Here is a 20,003-nt window from a genome sequence, read left to right as displayed (position 1 = left end):
TAGGATTTGAGTAAAAACTTTATTTTAATATGAAATAAAAACCTTCAGAATATTGTGCTATGAACAATTTGCAAGGAAACTATTCTACAAGATAGAGCAGTCATGGAGGGAATAAAAAAAGCAAATTTGGGAACTAAAATGTTCAGTGGGTAGTGGAACTGAAAAGTCTCAAGAGCTAACAACTAGTAAAATTCAATAAAAATATAATCTCTAAAAACTTAGCATTACAATTGTGTGATTATCAGAATCTGTTGGCAATAACAGTTATCAAGATAATCTTATTTCATCAATCAATACTTGCAGTGATAAAGTCAGAGCAGTATTGGATGTGAATTATTTATTTCTCTTCAACACTACTACTTTCAGAATCTTCATTATTTTCTGCACTGTTGGCATCATCCATGTCTGGTACTAAATAATACTGTAATGGATTCAGCCACAAGTCATCCTTAAAAATTTCGGCTATATCATCACTTACTGGATCAACATTATCGAAAAACCAGCTAAAGAATGATTTAGATTCTAAACGACGTTTTCGACCACCTTTACCAGAATTTTGATCAATATTTTTGGTGATATCATCTTTCCATTTTATTTGAGTACTTTGTGAACTTGGAGGACCTGCAAATTAATGTATTTTCAATCAGTTCAAATAAGAAGAATATATGTTACCAGATTCTAAATGAAACTCTTTTTTGATCATTAAATTCTCAAAAAAAGGATTTTCCTCAAAGTGAAATTGTATTTCATAACCGGACTTTATATCTTCGAACTCGATTACTTCTATCCTGTTCAAGAATTGGAGACATTCTTCTTCCTTCTCGTCTATAAGTGAACTGAGGTCTGGATGATTCATGATCTGGCATATTTAGGGAAAAAACAAGATAATATCAATTGAGGTTATCGAAAGTGAGAACAACTCATTTAAATGAAAAAGGATACAGCAGTAAACCAGAAGTTAGGTACATTTTTTATTATTTCACTCCTTTTTTCGAAGTGCGGCTTTTTGAACTCGTTGAATTTCTGCTCAATCTTGAGTATCTCTTCGCAAGCCTTCAAGCTGAGATTGTCGATTTCGATTTGACAAATATCGATAGCCTCCAAGTTTTTCTGCGTTGCAGCATCTAAATCAGATCCACTTACTGAACCCTCAATGGAAACACACTCCTTTTTCATTTTTTTGGAGGCTTCAGACATTTCTTATTTCTTTACCAGTGTAAATTAGGGCTGTGTCGATCACGATCGATCGAATCGTTTGGATTCGATCGTAACCCGTGCGGGAGTGATCGAGTCACCGATCTCGAAATGACCCAATCATTTCGATCATTCGGTCATATTCGAGTTCGACCCGCCTGCGCCTTCTGGACACGAGCATTACTACAGAATTCGACTGACTGAAGTGACTATTTTCTCAATAGATTGTTTATTTGACAAAAGATGGCAACTTTCAGTTTCCCCCTATAGATGGATTGGTTGTTTTGGCATTGGTTGTAGGGTGTATCGCGTATCGCTGGTTGTCTATTCAAGAATAGGTATTGTAGCCTGATCGAGTCGAGATCGAAAGATCGAATGAGAGGCGACGCGATGGAAAAGATCGAAATGATCGATGATTGAATTGTATCTTAAAGAACCCATAAGGATCGATTGTGAATTATGGAGTTGGAAGCGATAGATTAATTGAACAAGTACATATAAAAGTTGGGAAATTTCTCATTAAGCGGAATTGAAAAGAAACTTTTCGGAAGAAATGAAATTCTACTAATTTAATGAAAACAAAAACCTCTTGATTTAGGACGACGCAATTTTTGGCCACATTCAGGCTGAAAATGCTGGACCATTTAATTATGATCTTCTATCACAAAAAGACATCTTTAATTAGAAAAATTCATTTCCTGAGTCGATCTTTAAACTCGAAACTCAATAAAATTTTAACAGGCTCGAAAGTCGGTGAATGAGTCAATGCGATATAACAAACTCGGGTTTTATGATCGAATGATCGGAATGATCGAATTAGGTGTATGATAATTGATAAAATATCAATTGTAAATACATTTCATATATAAAAAAACCGTTAAAATCATTTCTGACCAGAATCTAGAACCCACTCTTTTCATTTCTGAGCCCGATCACATTTGAACAGGATTGATACACGATAAATGAGTTAATTTAGCATATTCGGGTTCTGTGATCGAAGTGATCGAAATGATCGAATCTTTTGACCCGATCCCTGAGCCGGTGGGTCGCGATCGACCCGGGTTACGAAAATACCCTGATCGACACAGCCCTAGTGTAAATAAAACATAGACAGTAATTTAATTAAATGATCAGAAGTTCTGTGCGTGATCACAGAGCACTGGAGAATATGGTTCTATGGTATTTCTTGCAGAGAATAATTTTTCATATTCTTACTCTTAGTGAGCTGTAATCTGTGGCTAGTCCACAGAACACATCTGTCCTTCACTTTATATTAGTGTTCTGTGGTCCCATTTATGTACAGGGTGTCCACCAGAAACAGACCTTATACCATAAAGAAAAAATTGTCAAATAAAAGTATTTCTGGATAAGTAGGTATTCAAGTTTCAAGCTCTTCTCAAATTATTTTTGTGTTATTCCTAATTTCGACATATAGATCTTATCCTGTAGAACACCTCGTACACCTTTTTCATTCTAACAGGTATCACTTAAATTTTAAATGGTATACAAAGGGAAACCATGATCCGAAAAAAAGAGATTAATATATAATATAGAATTTTATTATCATTTGATTGATGATTACTCATAAAATGTACAATAAAACGAATAACAGATGGATAGAAACAAATCAATATGAGCAATAGTGAAACCTCTGTCATAAAAGAACTTTTTCAAGTCCTACACTTAAAGATTATACTATAGTCTCTAATTATGGCAAATATACAAATTCAAAATAGCGTAGACAGGCAGCTTTGTACACGAACAGAGGCTGCAGAGCCTTTAACTGCACTTCAATGCATTCCACTCAATAACATGAGAATATACAAACTCAACTTGAGTTCTAATTATTGCCAGGGTATTTTTAATATCAAAAATAAACAAAACTCTGACGCATTCAGCACCAAATTAGCTATTTTGGATTGAAATACGGAGGCTGTTGAGGATGCGGGGGCCCTGGACCCATAGTCTGACCTCCCATTTGTGTGCGAGTGCCTGTAGCATATAACTGTTGTTGGAAATTATGAAACTGCTGAGCGTAGTTCGGATCGGCCGTAGTCGGGCCCACAAATGGCGAGTTCTTAAAGCTATTATTCTGTCCCATTGAAGGAGGCAAGGGTTGACTGGCATCTGGAGCACCAAGACCCATCGGACTTCCTTTGGGTCCACCAACAAACATTTGTGGATTGGGATTTCCCATGTTTCCAGGTCCTGGATTGAACATTCCATCATGACCAGGGCCCGGTGGACCGTTGAAACCCATCTGCGGTATCCTCATCATTGCCGAAGGTCTCATAGGAGGTCCTCTCATCATTGGTATCATGCCCCCAGGCATGCCCATATTGCCTCCCATCATTGGGTTACCATTACCCATGGGTCCCCCCATCATCGAGCCCCCAAGTTCTGGTGGCATGGGTCCATCCATGTGGCCCATATGAGGGGGCATCGGGCCACTGTTAGGCCCGCAGCCTGGAAAATAATGATGCATGTTCTGGCCAGTTATTTTGTTCTCCATATTCGACATGGGGTTTGCGAATCTCTGTAGGAAATCCAAGCTTGGCGGCCCCCTTGGACCTGGATTATTACCCTGAGGTTTAGCAGGTAAATACTGGATTGTGTTAGGTGCATTAGGTTTAACCTGGACATTAGCTCCATTGTAAGGATTCGGACCTGGGGGACGTCCCATCATCCTGGGCATAGGCATGTGATTGGGAAAGGCACCTGGCAACTTGGGGGATAGAGAGCGGATAGGACCCATTGGCGAATTCGGATGGAAACTGTGGGGTGGGCCTTGCATAGGCATTCCCATCATGCCTCCACCTTGATCCATATCAGGCATACCATGACACGACGCCATGTCCATCATGTGCATAGAAGGAGATCCAAAGTTCATCATACCAGGACCCTGGTTTCCCTGACCATTTAAAGAACTAGCTACACTATTCGTTAATTGTTGACTCATCTGTGCCAAAGAGGATATCGGGTCAAAATGGGATACTTTCGGGTTCCCTGACATACTACTTGTACAATTTGGGTTGAGTGGAATATTATCTCCCCTTCCGCAACTGTAATTGGGAAGGTCCATGGGGCTAGGCTTGCCAGGCGGTGAAACATTTACAAAACCGCCTCCTATTTTGGCGCCCGGTGAATTGTTAGGTCCAGGAAAACGTGTTACATCCATCATATGTGGGCTTGGAGTGGGGAAGAGGTCGTTCTTCAGGGGATCAGACGTGGGGCCTGGTACGGTTTGAGGGCTCATTCCTGGTGCAGATGTAGGACCAGGGGCAGTCAGTCGCTGGGATTTGTCACCTTTAGAAAGAAAGAAAAATTACAAATTCATCAGGAAATCAATCGATAAATTCTATAGCATTCAATTTACCCCCTGTATTTGCTGCAGTTGGCGTGTGTGGGCTGGGGATCTGAAACCGACACCCTTCCGAGGGTGTAGGTGGGAAACGTGGTCCGACATCCATGGATGTAGGGGTGTTTGGCCCTGAAACCCTTGAGTGACCCATATCGGTCGAGCTGCCTGGAAATGCATTGTCCATCGTAGATGTTGGAGGTAATGCCCTGGGGAAATGGACAGAATTAGAAATATTTCCGTTAATGTAATATACAAACTGCTTACGATGATGATATGATGTTTCCCTCTTTAAGGCTAGTGTTGGGCTGCTTTTGAATGATCAATTCTTGCCCCTCAAATGTATTCAGATACTGTATTTGTTGAGGTGATGGTACAGGCATGAGGTTGGGTTCTTTAACATTTGTTGATGCCGAACTTGAACAGGTTGTGGTGGAAGTGCTCATCTGTTGTTTCTGTTGTGCCATGGATTGCAAGGTCCTGCCAAACATTCCATCCACTGCGAAATAGAAATGTGTTGTAAAAAAAAAGAAACAAAAGAACGATCGTCCTTTACGATATATCCGATTTAGGATATGATTTTTTAAAGATACCGAGTTATGAGTTGCATTCCCATAAATTTCATTCATCATCATTACCAAAAATATATTTCAGAGTTCTTCATAAATTAAATAGTTCAATTGAATTTATAGGATCAATGGCTTATTAAATCAGAAAGTTTTTGAAGTACTTGGATCAATAAACTGATAAAATAATTGCAATGAGCTTGCAACTCATGAGAACCATATAAACAATTACAGCTGATAAACAATCGCATAACATACATGGGGATAATTCAGTTACAATAATAAATTTCTTCAGAATCTGCATGCAAATTGAATTGAAACGCCAATTGGGGAAATAAAAAAAGAGTTTATAAAAATATCGAAGAGTAGAATTTTCTTTTTTGTTTCCAAAAATTTATAATCAAAAAATAAATCCAGATATAATAACAGAAATAATTATAATGAGCATGATAAAGATAAGGCCTAGACATGCTCATATTGATTAATCGATTACTGTTCAAGAATAGTATTATTCATTTTTGATAAACCACCCACGCTGCGAAATAAAATAGCATTTATCTGCATTATTATCAGTTCACTTCTGATTCCAATTTATAAACGAACCAGTGTTGAAATTCAGATCTAAAAGCAGTTGTTTTATAAGAAAGTCTACTTCTCTCTTGATGATATTGAAAAGAACAAAACTATTTTCTCAATCGATAGAAAATCCTTGTTCATTACAGACAGAATTATTATCATTCACGAAATAAAGTAGAGAAATATCATTCATACATTTTCTAAACAAAAGCAACACACTCAGAGCAGAGCTAATCATAGATTCTCTGCAGGAGATTATTAAGAATAAAATTAAGGTGCAGCTGACATCTTTATTCTTAGTATACTTGTGAATTAATTTAGTTTTTTGACCTGTTTGACCTGCAGATGAAATTGAATGTGAGCGAAGCAGAGTGTTGAAGATGTTCCTATATAAAATCAAAAATTTTCACAATACTCAATTAGAATAACATAAGTTTCAAGAAAATTTGCTCTTACCTGAAGACTGATGTGTTGAACATGGTTCTGCTGTGCTACTGCTTATACTAGGCGATAGGTGTGATGAAACTGGTGTTCCGGGATTACTATGATTCAGTCTAGGGGCTGAGGGGGAGTCTTGAGATGTTGGACTTTGTCCTGTACTCATGTGTCTATTAAGACCGAAAGGTCTATTAGAATCGGCTGGGGAATTTAGAGCAGAGGAAGCCCTAGGTGAGGGAAGGGATAAATTTGATGTAGGATTATTAGGAGATGCGGGTGAGGGGCTCTGAAGTGCAATTGGAACACTTGCAGATCTCTGTGTCTGATGATATGGAGGTGGTGGTCCTTGTAGTCTTTGTCCAGAGCCTTGAGCTCCCCTCAGAGCACCCCCGCCTGGTGTTCCGGAACATGAAGAAGGGCCTGAACTGACAGGGCCTACTGGCACTACTTGATTGCTACACATTCGATTATCCGGAGGTTTAATTTTTCTATCTTCGAAAAACTGACTTTGTAACTTTTGCCACTCCATCTGTGCAGATACTGGTTGCTGTCCTGTACTTGTTGGGGGCTGATTCATTTGCCTATGCATATCTAATGAAGAGTTACCACTTTCTACATTAGAAACATTAGTCATATTTTGCTCCTCCATGGATTGTCTCTCTGGAAAAAGCATTTGTTGCATTCTTCTGATAGCAGCTAGTTGTTCTTCTCTATGTTGACGTTGTTGAGGGGTAAGATTTTCATCAGGCACTTTAACACCCTGTAATGAGGGCACATTTGATAAGGAAGGGCTACAGGCATCCATATCTGGTCCTACATCTGGTAGACCATTACTGACACCTTCTAAACTATCTAAATGATTATTTTTCTGATCCCACGTCAAATCCTCAGTCAATGCAACCATTTCATCTAACCCTTCGGGACTCAAAAAAGAATCAATTGATGGTTGAGTTTTGGGACCTAGTGAACTACGTGTGCAACCTTTATTTTTCATCATCGCTATATTATTCAACCACTGAGTAGGATTTGGCCTGAACTGTGTAACTTTCAATGGATTTTTCTCCAAGTATTTTTTAGTACCTGGCTGGGCACAATGATACGCTATTATTGAAGGATATCTGCCTTGTAAGACTTCTTCTGCTCCAGAATTCGCCAACATGGTTGAGAACACAAATATTTGACTCTGTTGTTGCATATAGGGCTCCATAGTACTCGGTTGTTTATTAATAACATTGCTGATTAACGGCTGCACCCCGTCAGGGGGTTGTGGAGCAGGCAATCCCAAAAAAGTTTCAGCAGGTATATCCTGTTGTAACTGTTCTTCGGTTTTTATAGAATTTTCTGAAGCAGAAGGTGTTTCTTCATTATCAGGCTTTCTGTCAGATGATGTTTGCAAGGATCCTGTATTAGTGGAACCAATGAGGCCCCCATTTTTAGTAATAGGGCGACTGGATTCTTTTTTGATTGGACATGCACTTCCTGTAGCATCTTCCTCCTTTTTTACATGTACATCAGCATTGGGAATTTCCTTTTCAGAACTACCAGGCTCTTCTTTGACGCTATCGGAGCCCTTCTCGTGCTTTTCTTTGATCATGTCGCACTTCTACCGAAAATCTGTACTATTCATGCTGCATTTATTAGATCACTCTACACTTATCTTCAGATTCCTCAAAAATTATGATCGAGGACCTTCAAGTACACTTCACTATACGTTGGAATCAATAATTCATTAAAAGATCACTAATTCATGTTTCACATCACATATGTTCTAATGTTTTTATTTGCATTCCATCATTTTTTATTTTCATCTCTTAACCAAATTTTTAATAGGCTAATTCGTAAAGATGTGAGCTTCTTTCTCATTGCACTATGAACCAATAGGGAAGACTTTTATGTAGTTTTGTTTGTTAATAAAACTGGCATGTATATATAATCTCAATATATATTAATTAGACCATAATAAAAACTTTTAACAAAATCTCACATCACAAAATGCCAAACTGTCCGTACGCGTTGCTACCAACATTACAAACTGAACCACAGATACTAAATTCTGACTTTAGTCAAAAAAGCTTTTCAAATTTTTAATGTCTATTTACAAAATAATAACAAACTTTTTCGACAACAAATTATCTGTACATTACAGTACAATTCGGATAATCGTCTAAATTTGGAAGATATTAACAAAATCGAAAACATTTGATTTGCAGAAAACTGTCTTGTGCCCTCTTTGGACATACTCCGTTATATTTTCGGGTTGCTGATTGCTAATTTATTGATAATTCATTACAATTCTGTATCAGAGGAAAATTCTGATAATGCTTTTAGTAGAAAAGAAATTAATCTTTGGTATTATGGAGGTTTCCTTTATATCTGCATCAGAGAATTATCGGCCATATTTAACAATGGCGTCCCCACAAATGAATCAGTTCCAATATCAATATATTGTACTTTTTATGAAATAAGATTATATTGCTAATTAAATATTGTAATTGGTATCATTTGTCTCAGGGGAATTAAATAAATGACAAAAAAACTGTATAATTGTTTATTGAAAATAAAACTGACAAAAAATTCAACCTATTCAATTCGTCAAACTTTATTTTTAAAAAATTATTCAATTATCGATATCTGATGAATCAAATAGAATATTACCCACAGGGTTTTCCAATATCAGAATATCATTTTTATTATCTTTTGAAAAACTATGAACCTTACAAAACGGTACAACAGAATCTTGAAAATCTGGTTTCTTATTAGGTTTAGAAACAAAAATGGTGCTTCTAGCAGTTTTATGTAACTCTACATCATTAGTAATTTCCCCATTTTTATTCCATAAACTATAATTGCTGACACCAAACAATGAAATGATTTCTCTGTTCAGATCTTTCAGTGTAAGTTGCTTTCCAGCAGCTTCAAGAAGAACCATAGCTTTATTGCTATTATATAGTCTAGGTTTGAATTCAGATAAATATAAATTCACCCATTTGGAATTTGATTCATCAGTATCATTTATTTTCGTTAAAGCAATATATAAACTGCAATCCTTCAGATATTGAGTCTCCTCAATTATTAACTGGTCCTTAGATGTTCTTTCAGAACACATTTTCAGAGGAGCTTTAATGGTACCCTCGATAAAACTAGTGAACTCTTGAGCTATACGATCTATTTCTTTTTCACTTTTGTAGAAGACTGAAATTTCATCAGTCGGGACCAGGCGCGCTTTCTTACGAAGCCTCTGGATTTTATTGATAATTTCTCTAGCTATTCCTTCTTCTTGCATAGCTTTATCAGGTGTACAATCTAATAATATCAATACATCATTGTCACTATTCACTTCATACTGCTCTAAGTTCAAATTTTCAACTTTAAATATTAGTTTCAAATCAGTTAAATCAATTTTATGTCCTAGAATGATTCCATGTCCTTTGTTGCAAATAGCATTTATTTCTTCATCTGATAATGCTTTAACAGCAGCTGTAACTGCTTTGAAGTCTCCTTTTAAACGAAGGCCTAATGTTTTATAATCTGGTTCCGCTCTCAAAGTGATTCCGTATTTAGACTTGTCATTTGTTGAAGAAATATTCTTTACATTGAGTTCTGACAAAATGTACTCTTGTAGTGAAAGGATATCTTCTAAATATTGAGGATCTTGGTGCACCACTATGATTTCAGGAAGGGGATATCGCATAGGAAGTGTTTTTCTATCTCTTATAACTCTACCTAATTCTATAACACTCTGCATTCTAGAAATAGCCCTTTCTATGTCGAGATCAATCAGTTTGGAATCTGGTGAGGGTAGCAATAAGTAGTGTATGCTATCTGCAGGGATATTTGCAACAACCTTGATGTCTTGATACATTGTTTCAGAAAGAAAAGGTGCAAATGGTGCCATCATTTGTACCATATTAAAAATCACATTGAACAATGTGTTCAATGCAGTTTTACAATCCTCTTTTCCACTGTCACCCTTCAAACGTTTACGGTTCATTCTAACATACCAATTTGTGAGGTAATCAATGAACTTTGTTAATCTAGGTACAACATTGAATAGATGATAGAGTTTCATTTCTTCACGGACGTACTGCAAGAGTGATTGGGTAGCAGATAATATCCAACGATCCATTATATTTGAACTTGACAAATCTGATTTGTCATAAGTGAAATCGTTTTCTTTTACATACATTTCCAAATTTTGGAATAAAAATCTGAAAGCATTGTACCAAGGTAGAAATGCATCTTTCACAATATCGCGGACCCCCTCTTCTTTGAAGCGAAGATTTTCAGCCCTGACAACAGGAGAACTAATCAAATATAACCTGAGAGCATCTGCTCCGAACTTGTGGACAACTTCCATTGGGTCTGGATAATTTTTCTTACGTTTAGACATTTTCTGACCATCAGATGCTAATACCATTCCATTAGCGATCAGATTCTTGAATGGTGCTTGATCAAAAAGTGCTGTTGATATTACAAGTAATGTATAAAACCAACCTCTAGTTTGATCGATCCCTTCTGCTATGAAATCGGCTGGGAACATTTCCTCAAATTCTTTTGAATTCTCAAAAGGGTAATGTTGCTGCGCATATGGCATAGATCCTGACTCAAACCAACAATCAAATACTTCTGGCACACGTTTTAATGGAGGATTGCCAGGAATGCGTGAAGGAATTTCCAAATGATCAACATATTCTCTATGCAGATCACTCACTTTTTTCCCTGTTAATTCTTCTAGTTCTGCAATACTACCTATGCATATGGTTTCACTACCATCAGGGGACATCCATATTGGGATTGGTGTACCCCAGTACCTGTTTCTACTCACAGCCCAATCTCTTGCTTCTTTGAGCCAATTGCCAAATCTCTTATCACGAACAAATTCAGGAACCCAATAAGTTTTCGATGAACATTCAAGAAGTTTTTCTTGCATGTGTTCAACTCTGATGAACCAAGATGGAACAGCTCTGTAGATTAGAGGAGTATCTGATCGCCAGCAGAAAGGATAACTATGCTTGATCTGAAAAAAAAAAAAAAGAATTTATATGTGATTGAATTAAATGATTGAAAATAAAAAGGAAATTCACAAAAAACTCAACCTGCGATTGAGAGAAGAGTTTCCCAGTCTCCTTAAGCTTAGCTATAATATTCTTATCAGCGTCCTTGATGTATTGTCCTTCAAAATCCTCTACTGGTTTGACGAATCTCCCACTAGCATCCAGGGGACAAACTGGCTCCATATCTTTTGTTATGATTCCGTTGGCCAAACAAACTCGGTAATCATCTTCACCGAAGTAAGCAGCTTGATGTACAATTCCAGTACCAGACTCAGAAGTTACATATTCATCACATAGTACTCTGAAAGCCCCATGTGTTTCTTGCATATCTTTGAAGTAGGGAAAAATGGGTTCATATTGTAAATCTTTCAACGTTTTTCCAGGGAAGGTCTCTTTTATTATAACATCCTCATTTGGGAAATGAGCACCAATACGTTCTTCTAAGAGTATGTAGTACTTGTTAGTACTTTTTTGTAGAACACGGGCATATATGAGGTCTAAAAAATAGGTTATTATAATATCAACATTTTCTATTGAAACATTGAGACACGTAATGTGTGTTGTTCAGTTTAATCCTATAGTTTACAGAAAAACACACGCTATATGCTTCTCAATTTGCATTTCACAAATTACAGGCCTATTTCAGTATTACCTATTTTCTCTAAAGTTTTCGAGAAGGCCCTCAATATACAGATAATTCAATATTTTGAGAAGAATCATCACATGCAAAAAAAATTTTTTCTCTTCAAAGAAAGGCTATCAGACTTATAGATAATCTGGACTTCCGAGCTGATTGTAGAAATTCTTCCAAGAAATTTGGAATTCTGACCGTTCCAAGTATATTCATTTATGAATGCCTGAATTATATTCATGAAAATAACAATCATCCGCTTAGTTCGGATATTCACGGTTATAATACTGGGCCTATAAATTTTACAATAAACTGCCTTATAGAGTCAGAAGCCAAAAAAATCAGTTCAGTTCTAATATTAAACAATACCTTTTTGAAAATTGTTTCTATTCCATAGAAGAATTCCTTGCTAAGCAGATGTAATAATGACGAATGTAAATCCAAGGATAATAGCATGAATAAACATTATTATTATTATTATTATTATTTATCCTAACACATACTTGGATTGACACATGCTGCTAAATTGCTAGGAAGGGTCCATGGTGTAGTTGTCCAAATCAAAAGAGCAGCTTCATCCTTATCATTCAGAACTGGTAAACTGACAGTTACAGCAGGATCAACCACATCTTTATAATTTTGGCCGGATTCAAAATTTGATAGTGGAGTGTTACATGTTGTTGAATAAGGCATCACTTTATTACCCTGGTAAACTAAACCTTTCTCAAATAACTGTTTGAAGATCCACCAAATGCTCTCCATGTACCACGGATACATAGACTTATAATCATTTTTGAAATCTTAAATGAAAGAATTCAGTAATCATAAAAGCTAAAAAACTCAAAAGTAATTTTTACCTATCCATCTGCCTAAACGCGTCATAATAACTTCCCATTCTGAAGAATACCTGCCAACAATTTTTCTACATTCAGCATTGTACTTATCAATACCCATTTTGATAACATCATCTGGCCCCTTTATATTCAACATTTTATCAATCTCATACTCGATGGGAAGACCATGACAGTCCCATCCAAAACGTCTTACAACATGATGACCTTGCTGATGGGCATATCGAGTGACTACATCTTTAATTGTACCAGCAAGAATATGTCCGTAGTGTGGAAGCCCAGTAGCAAAAGGGGGACCATCAAAGAAAGTATACCTGTAGGGAAACGAGTATAGAAAACAAGGCTTGTAGCTGATGAATTCTAGTACCTAGGTTTTCCTTTTGATTGTTTCAAAGATGTATGAAAAGCATCAATTTCTTTCCATAAGGATAGAACTTTCTCTTCAGCTTTAGGAAAATCGATAGTTTCGGACACACGAGGTATGTGTTGTTTAGCCATATTTATTGAAGAAATATGTGCTTTGAAATATTGTTAATAGAATAGCAAATATATTTTGCTGCATGCAATCAATGAAATACGAAATTGCCTCTGCTGTCGGTGACAATCACGCAATCATCAATCAGGTTAGGTTAGTTAGGTTATTTTTGTTTTGACAGGACCATAGACTTAATAGTGGAATATTATGGACAAAACCATTACATTTTGCGGTTTTTGCCATAATTTCCCCAATTCACACAACAGAGATGAGTCTAGTAAAGAGAAATATATCAATATTATTATATACTTTCATACTCTAATAAAAAATTAATTTGATGGGGCTATATTGTCTATAGCCATTGAGATAAGGAAAAATGGTCTCTATGAATCAAACATAACCTTGCTTTTATACTAATGACATTTGACGTTTGATTTCTTATTTTCAGAAATGATAAATTGAAAATATTGGCTCATTTATGAAAACAATTGCTTAAAAAGTAAAACGTCAATATTCACGAAATAAATATGAATGATTTAGATTTCCTTATGCCTCGAGTTATTGAACAGATATACACTGTTCTTGCACACGAAATCAAAATGGGGCTTTGGGATGGTCGTGACGAGTCCGGTGGCATTTATTCCTTTCAATTTCTGCAATCATTGCACGAGGATTTTATGTTAAATCTACAAAAACTTTTAGAGGTATGTTGTTTGTTGAAGAATGCCCACTTTTATGTACCATCAGTGCTTATTTCAGAAATGGAATACTAGATATATCTAGAGAGAAAATTTTTCAATGAGCTTAGTTGACTCTTACACACTTTCAGAGATGTGGTATTCAATTTTCGCCTTCACAAAAGATGTTACTAAAAGTATTAAGAATCTATATAACTTAATGTCAGTGGAGAGAGTCGTATTCATGTAGATATCTTGAGTAGTTCAGACTTCGAGTACTGTGCATAAAAAAAATTTGCGTGAATATGAACAGATCTTTTTGAAACCTCTCGTAAAGCTTTATAAAGTTTTATTATCTTTGTATGAGCTTTCTAAGAATGTATTGTATCTGCTCTACCACCGTACTGAACATCAAATGGAACAATTTTCCCTCACAAGAAATTTCGTGATGCATGATCAGGATCTTCAATCATCAATTTACTGTCACTGTATTTTAAAGAAGGGTTTTTTAAGATTTAATTCATAATTGTTCATCGAATCATATTAATTTTTATTTTCAGATGACTAATTTTCAATTTGATGATGCTGTTAATCAGGATAAGAATATTTTATCGAAATATTTAGCTCTTATGAATGCAAAGAAGTCTCAGCTAACTCAGAGTTGGCTGACCTTGAGACATTTCATGATTTACATCTACAGGTCATTACTTTCCCTGAATCCTCAAGCAAACAGCGAGGAATTATCAGCTTATTTCATTGCAGAAATGAAAAATTTGGTGAAAGAGTAAGTTACCTTTTCTTTCCCTTTTCTTTTTTTTTCAAATTTATTTTTTTAGATTAACTTTGGCTGATGAGACACAGTTATATCTGAGAGTATTCTCTCTTCTACATACATTTGTCAGTTTTACATTCTGCCAGTTCAATAAGTCGATTGATAAAGGCAAAACTCTTGAAAGTGAGTTAGAACCTATATAGACATCTATAGAAAGAAAACAGGTTGAAAGCCTTGTCATAGTTGAAACACATTGCATGCTATCTTATTTCTTACTTCCACCTTCAAGTTTAGTTATCACTGCCCCTCAGGTTAAGACTTTCTAAAAATTGCCATTTATTTTGACAAAGAAACTTGCGTTAAATTGTTTTCAATTTCTCAAGAAGTCTGTATCAAATTGTTCATATTGAATATATAAAGCAACTTGTTGTTTGAATCATGTAGTTGCAATGATTGATGGTGAGTAGATAACCTGATTTCTTTCTATCCCATATGCTCAAAAACATTATTTCAATGAAAACAAGCATAACTCTGATAAGCAGGATTTATAATTCAATAAATTAATTCTTTTAATTACTTATAGGGTTATATCAATTCTACCACGCCTTCTTGGTTGCTTCTAAAACAATATATCCTGCTTTCATGGATTTGGAGAAGCTTCTAAGGGACAAGTGTAACATGACTTGGATGGATTATAATAAATTTGTTTTTTTCAATGTATTTTATCAAGCTATCGAATCGGAAATATTGACGAAAGTTAGGCAAATGGTAAAAATTTTGATTTGTCACTTCCAATATGAGACAACTGCCAAGATTCGTTGTATGCATTAATTATGAGATTTTCAGGATAAACTTGAACTTCCTGCAGCATATAATTCAATGATAATCGATTTTGGAGAGCTAAATACATTGTGGCAAACACTAAAAAATTTGAGGTACAAATATACTTTACTGAGTTGATTCACAGCACAATGATATCCATTTTATTTATCATATTTTTGAAATTTGTGTTGTATCCATTTTCATTTTTACCAACAATAAAATGGGAATTTTTTATTGATTTCACTGCTTGAATTTCAGAGGAATCAATCAAAATATGGACGATGAAATGAGTGAAGACCATAAATTAATTTTAAAAAATGATTTTTGGATTCGCCGGAAGAAAAAAGAGTATGTTGATAATGTTAGAAAGTGAAAAAAAACCTTGAATATCATTATCCAAATTTACAGAGACAAGCAAAGTATACAAAGATTAGCTGCCGAGCTCATCATTCTAGCTAGTGATAGAAGAACAAGAAACTGCGAGTCCTATTTGAATAGAGATGGCCAGTGCTTATGTGAAGACTGCTTATTATGCATGATAGCTCTCCAGATTGATGCAAAGAAAGATTTTGCTTTGTTCAATTTGTTACCATGTCGTTATTGTCCAAAAGGAGTAGATCTGAATCAGTTTCATGACCATGTCGTTGGTAAGTTAACATTCAAAATTGACGGAAAATTTGGATTCATAACAAAATTTTAAGGTCATCTGAAAAGAAATATGATACTTCATCCCCTTGAATCTCAATTGAAAACGAAGGTATGTGATGATTCATATATCTACAAAAAATTCGAAGAGATGGAAAACAGACAAGTAAAAAATGGAGAGAAGAAAAGCAAAAGCTTGTTTAGTTTATTAAAGAAGGTCAAACCTACTAAAATGGAACCCTCAGAAAATAGGTTTGTTCCTTAATTTGAGATTACTTATGCAAGTAAAGACTTTTGAAGATTCGTATAAAGATTTCAAAGTGCTGATTCATGATTTCCTTACAGATCCAGCGAAATTAAAACTGACAATGTTTCTAATGGCGAAACGAAGGAAAACTGCCGGTAGTTCTTTGTGATTGTTGCATTCGAAATATTTGAGTAATGAAATATTTTTCTAGCGTTCCCTATATACGAAATGAAACCACAAATAAGAATACATCAACCTGTTCCTATAGTTGTAAGCATGAGGAGGAGCTGAAAGCAGGTAAAGGTGTGAAGGTTTTCAAAGAGTTTTGATTATGATTATTCTTTCAATTTATGATTCCTTGTTCGAAATTTGAATATATTTTATTTGAAATTGAAATTGTAGATGAGGTATTTTTTTTTGCTTTCAGAGCTGAAGAAATTACAAGGGGTATGTGACTACCACAAAGATTCTAAGAGATGTGATTGCACTTACTGTGAAGTGTTTGGCTCGGTGCGTTGTTGTTTTTAATCAGATACCGTTAATTGATAGGATGAGTCAGAAATTGTTCACATGAATGTCATTCAAATTGAAAACCAAGTTGTATGCTGGATTATATAAAGCACAACAATCATTCATTATTCTGGAGGATTGTACAACAATCAATTTTTTTCTCAAATTATCACTTGATATTTTCAGTATAATGTGGTCAAACATGATCCATGGTAAAAGGTTTCTTTGCAATAGGTTTGATGTAATGTTGATATATAAATTGGAAATTACCACTTTTTCTTCTTTCTAATGTAATATTTTTGTTTTTTCAAGACTGTGGCACCTAACAAAAAACAATCTAACGAAACTAGAACACGTCTGAGAATACGTCTGAATCAAAGGAACCAGAAGCAGAAAAATGTTCCAGTTGATACAGCCAACAAAATACGACCTACTAAATGTACTATTCCTACTAATACTTCTCCACCAAAGTTAGAGACAGCTATACGTATAGAAAATCAATCTGAAATTAAAGCAATTAATATTCCTTCGAAACCCATTGAAACTGCCAACAAAGGTTCAAAAGTAACATCTGAAGCAATTAAGGTCAATTCAATACTTGTATCAAATAAAAATAAATTGAATGACATTCATGGACTCATCGATTATATTGAAGGAAATTCAGGCTCTGATAAAGCAGCAATTGCTGACAAAAAAGCAGCCAAAAAAGCAAGGCAACGTCAACGAAAGGTGAGAATGTGTAACTCTTTAAATTTTATGATAATCGTGAATCTCTATATAGGAGGAAGAAAGGAGAAAAATAGAAGAGGAGAAATCTAGGGAAGAAGAAGAGAGAAAAAAGGCTGCAGAATTACAGTTGCGAATAAAGCAACAACAGGAAAAAAAAAATCTAGCTGATGAAGGTGAGATTGCTCTCTGTTTTTTTTATAACCACTAAATAATCATTAAAGAGGCTACTACTTTTATATTGTAAATTTCAGGGAACAAAAAATCTAAAAAATCAAAAAATAACAAAAGCAAGGGAAGTTCATTCACAGTTGAAAATGACAAAGCAGTCGCAAGTAACTGTATAGAAGAAACAATACCTGCTATGGTAACAATAAAAAAATCGATGGAAAATGGCGATAACAGTCCTACAGTTACTATAACTTTGAAAGGTTCTACACCAGATCAGGATAGACTGCTTTATACCCTAATGAATGGTCATTCGGATACCAATAAGGAGAATATTAATAATAAATCAAAAAAGACTAAAAAGCAATCATCTAATTCTGAACAAAAAATCGAACATTTCGTGAAAGTTCAGGTTATGAGGAAAGAATACACAAATAATGGCAACGGAAAGTCGAATAACTCCAATAAAGAAGTGAAAGTTTCGTTCACTGTCAATAACAGAATGAGCGAGAATAGTTCCAATAGCAAGAATGCGGACATGGACAGAAATGTGATACAGCCAAAAGCTGAATATGCAAAAACTAAGGAATTAGATTTGCCCTTCTTGAAGCTTCCTCCTGGAATTACAATAACGAAGATAGATGGACCTTCCTCAAATAACAAAAATAATTACAGGATCGCTATGAACCAAGACTCGGGAAACAGTAATGTTCCTGTTAATAATAAATCGGGTGTAATTGTTGTAGATACTGAAAAATTAATCAATTCTAATGGAACCAACAAAGAAACAAGTCGAAAAAATAGAAAAAAGAAGAATAAAAAACAGCACCTTATTAGTAAGTATATTAGGTGATTTAAATAAAGTCACCATTATTCCTGTAATTTTTTTTGAATAGGTGCAAATACTGGAGTGACTTCGCAACCATCAATGGTGACTTTGAAGAATCCAATATTCCAGTCGTTCTCAGAATCTGTTGGAAGACAACATCCATTGCCTTTAGATATCACTGGAGCTTCTTGTGGACAGGCATCCATTTTCAGGAATGAAAATGGAATGGTAACTATTCGTAGTTCTCGATTGCAGCAATCTTTAAATAATGGAATTCCAATGCATAACCTACTTTCTGATTTGAAACCAGTAATTGGTGGAGAGGTAGACAGCATGGTTTCGAATAATTCAACAGAGAATCCCTTGAGCTCATTGAATGCTCAAGAAATTCTGTCAGGTTTGCCTGGCATTGAGATAACCAAAGTGAATAGAAAAACACCAAAGGCCGAACAAGAGCCAAAAGCTAATCAGGTCGCTCAGGTCTCCATTATACCTACGATTGGTGATAAGTCCAGTTTTGACAAGGAGGACTGGAGTTACGGTGAGTTGCATATCTCATTATCTACCAATTATATTGATGAATGATTTTTTTTTATTAGTGTGATTGCATTAATAATTTTACAGATAACATTTTCACTCCTAAAGATGTATTAGAAGATGATCTTGATGCAGAGGAAAGGGAGTTGGAAGCTTTCAAGAGATTCTGTCAACAGAGCATACCGCCCAAGCAAAAGGAAAAAGTTGCTCATTTGAATGTTCATGATATTGTTTTGAAAAAGAAGAATGATATTAATTTGGCGTAGAAGATTTTTATTTATACTGACATTGCTGTTGCAAAAAACAACCTTTTTATTTTCAACAGTTATTCGTGTGAATTATGAATTATATACATATTTAATTTTTTCAATAATTAAAATTTTACTACTATGACCCTGACTAGATTTTACAAAATTACTTTTTGCAACATGAAAACTGCATCTGAATTTATAGAAATGATAATGTATGAAATGATATAGCCTCAGCCTAAATGTCCAACTTCTATTTCAAAATTTTATAGATTCAGATCTCTTTTAATTGGATTTGTCACAATTTTTGAATAAATATTTTTTTTTGATTAATGCCTCTATCTCTGATGTTATTTATTACAGATATAAATTTCTTTTGAAATGGATTTTCATTCATTTATATTTCATTGAGCTTTGAGGAACCCTTCATTTTTTCTTTTGTGGAAAAAAAAGCCAATTTCCTATCTTGTAATAAAATGTGGGGAATAAAAATATGCTTTTGCATATACAGAGCTGTTTTATGGATTTTGGATTTTTGATAGCGTTACTTTTGCATTGGCTAAAAAACGATATTGTTAATAGCAAAAGCCCAGGAATTGTTTGAAATGCAACTCTGTCTTACAATATTCTCCTTTCGAACAGGCAGAAATTGGAAGCAGATTCACATCATCAAAAATAC

The 20,003-nt window shown here is 35.0% G+C and overlaps 4 protein-coding genes across 7 annotated transcripts; 1 reads left to right on the top strand and 3 right to left on the bottom strand.

Moving 5' to 3' along the window:
- Nucleotides 1-186: 186 nt before the first annotated feature.
- LOC123322154 (protein SET) lies at nt 187-2,337 on the bottom strand. The gene is made up of 4 exons (XM_044910009.1): nt 2,294-2,337; nt 943-1,220; nt 673-859; nt 187-621 (listed from the first exon to the last, which is right to left on the bottom strand). Exons 2-4 carry the CDS (start codon nt 1,195-1,197, stop codon nt 338-340), a joined length of 726 nt encoding a protein of 241 aa, XP_044765944.1. The 5' UTR covers nt 1,198-1,220; nt 2,294-2,337; the 3' UTR covers nt 187-337.
- Nucleotides 2,338-2,737: 400 nt separating this feature from the next.
- LOC123322241 (protein BCL9 homolog) lies at nt 2,738-8,164 on the bottom strand. The gene is made up of 4 exons (XM_044910153.1): nt 6,151-8,164; nt 4,820-5,051; nt 4,571-4,761; nt 2,738-4,500 (listed from the first exon to the last, which is right to left on the bottom strand). Exons 1-4 carry the CDS (start codon nt 7,724-7,726, stop codon nt 3,104-3,106), a joined length of 3,396 nt encoding a protein of 1,131 aa, XP_044766088.1. The 5' UTR covers nt 7,727-8,164; the 3' UTR covers nt 2,738-3,103.
- A 578-nt stretch (nt 8,165-8,742) lies between these two features.
- LOC123322240 (isoleucine--tRNA ligase, cytoplasmic) lies at nt 8,743-13,298 on the bottom strand. The gene is made up of 5 exons (XM_044910152.1): nt 13,036-13,298; nt 12,675-12,982; nt 12,321-12,617; nt 11,229-11,683; nt 8,743-11,149 (listed from the first exon to the last, which is right to left on the bottom strand). Exons 1-5 carry the CDS (start codon nt 13,164-13,166, stop codon nt 8,750-8,752), a joined length of 3,591 nt encoding a protein of 1,196 aa, XP_044766087.1. The 5' UTR covers nt 13,167-13,298; the 3' UTR covers nt 8,743-8,749.
- Nucleotides 13,299-13,559: 261 nt separating this feature from the next.
- LOC123321601 lies at nt 13,560-19,710 on the top strand. 4 transcript variants are annotated; one of them, XM_044909285.1, is made up of 16 exons: nt 13,560-13,847; nt 14,381-14,604; nt 14,657-14,775; nt 15,176-15,360; nt 15,439-15,527; nt 15,673-15,762; nt 15,823-16,061; nt 16,116-16,311; nt 16,405-16,461; nt 16,518-16,603; nt 16,734-16,753; nt 17,129-17,545; nt 17,598-17,718; nt 17,797-18,546; nt 18,607-19,080; nt 19,164-19,710. In XM_044909285.1, exons 1-16 carry the CDS (start codon nt 13,671-13,673, stop codon nt 19,340-19,342), a joined length of 3,423 nt encoding a protein of 1,140 aa, XP_044765220.1. In that variant the 5' UTR covers nt 13,560-13,670; the 3' UTR covers nt 19,343-19,710. The 4 variants fall into 4 exon arrangements, with proteins under 4 accessions (XP_044765220.1, XP_044765218.1, XP_044765219.1 ...); XM_044909283.1 differs by having other exon boundaries at nt 16,734-16,816; XM_044909284.1 differs by having other exon boundaries at nt 16,518-16,609.
- The last annotated feature ends 293 nt before the right edge of the window (nt 19,711-20,003 follow it).

The sequence above is a fragment of the Coccinella septempunctata genome, chromosome X (genome assembly GCF_907165205.1).
Source record: "Coccinella septempunctata chromosome X, icCocSept1.1, whole genome shotgun sequence".
NCBI lineage: Eukaryota > Metazoa > Arthropoda > Insecta > Coleoptera > Coccinellidae > Coccinella > Coccinella septempunctata.
Note: the sequence above shows the minus strand (reverse complement) of the source record. Positions and strands in the feature narration are given on the sequence as shown.

Coding starts and splice junctions, on each gene's coding strand:
- LOC123322241 (XM_044910153.1), bottom strand. CDS start 7,726: ATGATCAAAGAAAAGCACGAGAAGGGCTCCGATAGCGTCAAAGAAGAG. Junction 4,762..4,819: donor GGAAACATCATATCATCATC/GTAAGCAGTTTG, acceptor CCATTTCCCCAG/GGCATTACCTCCAACATCTA. Junction 4,501..4,570: donor AACTGCAGCAAATACAGGGG/GTAAATTGAATG, acceptor TTCTTTCTAAAG/GTGACAAATCCCAGCGACTG.
- LOC123321601 (XM_044909282.1), top strand. CDS start 13,671: ATGAATGATTTAGATTTCCTTATGCCTCGAGTTATTGAACAGATATAC. Junction 15,528..15,672: donor CAAACACTAAAAAATTTGAG/GTACAAATATAC, acceptor CTTGAATTTCAG/AGGAATCAATCAAAATATGG. Junction 19,081..19,163: donor CAAGGAGGACTGGAGTTACG/GTGAGTTGCATA, acceptor ATAATTTTACAG/ATAACATTTTCACTCCTAAA.
- LOC123322240 (XM_044910152.1), bottom strand. CDS start 13,166: ATGGCTAAACAACACATACCTCGTGTGTCCGAAACTATCGATTTTCCT. Junction 12,618..12,674: donor GCGTTTAGGCAGATGGATAG/GTAAAAATTACT, acceptor CTTTCATTTAAG/ATTTCAAAAATGATTATAAG. Junction 11,684..12,320: donor AGCAGCATGTGTCAATCCAA/GTATGTGTTAGG, acceptor CCTATTTTTTAG/ACCTCATATATGCCCGTGTT.
- LOC123322154 (XM_044910009.1), bottom strand. CDS start 1,197: ATGTCTGAAGCCTCCAAAAAAATGAAAAAGGAGTGTGTTTCCATTGAG. Junction 860..942: donor CTAACTTCTGGTTTACTGCT/GTATCCTTTTTC, acceptor TAAATATGCCAG/ATCATGAATCATCCAGACCT. Junction 622..672: donor AGAGTTTCATTTAGAATCTG/GTAACATATATT, acceptor ATTAATTTGCAG/GTCCTCCAAGTTCACAAAGT.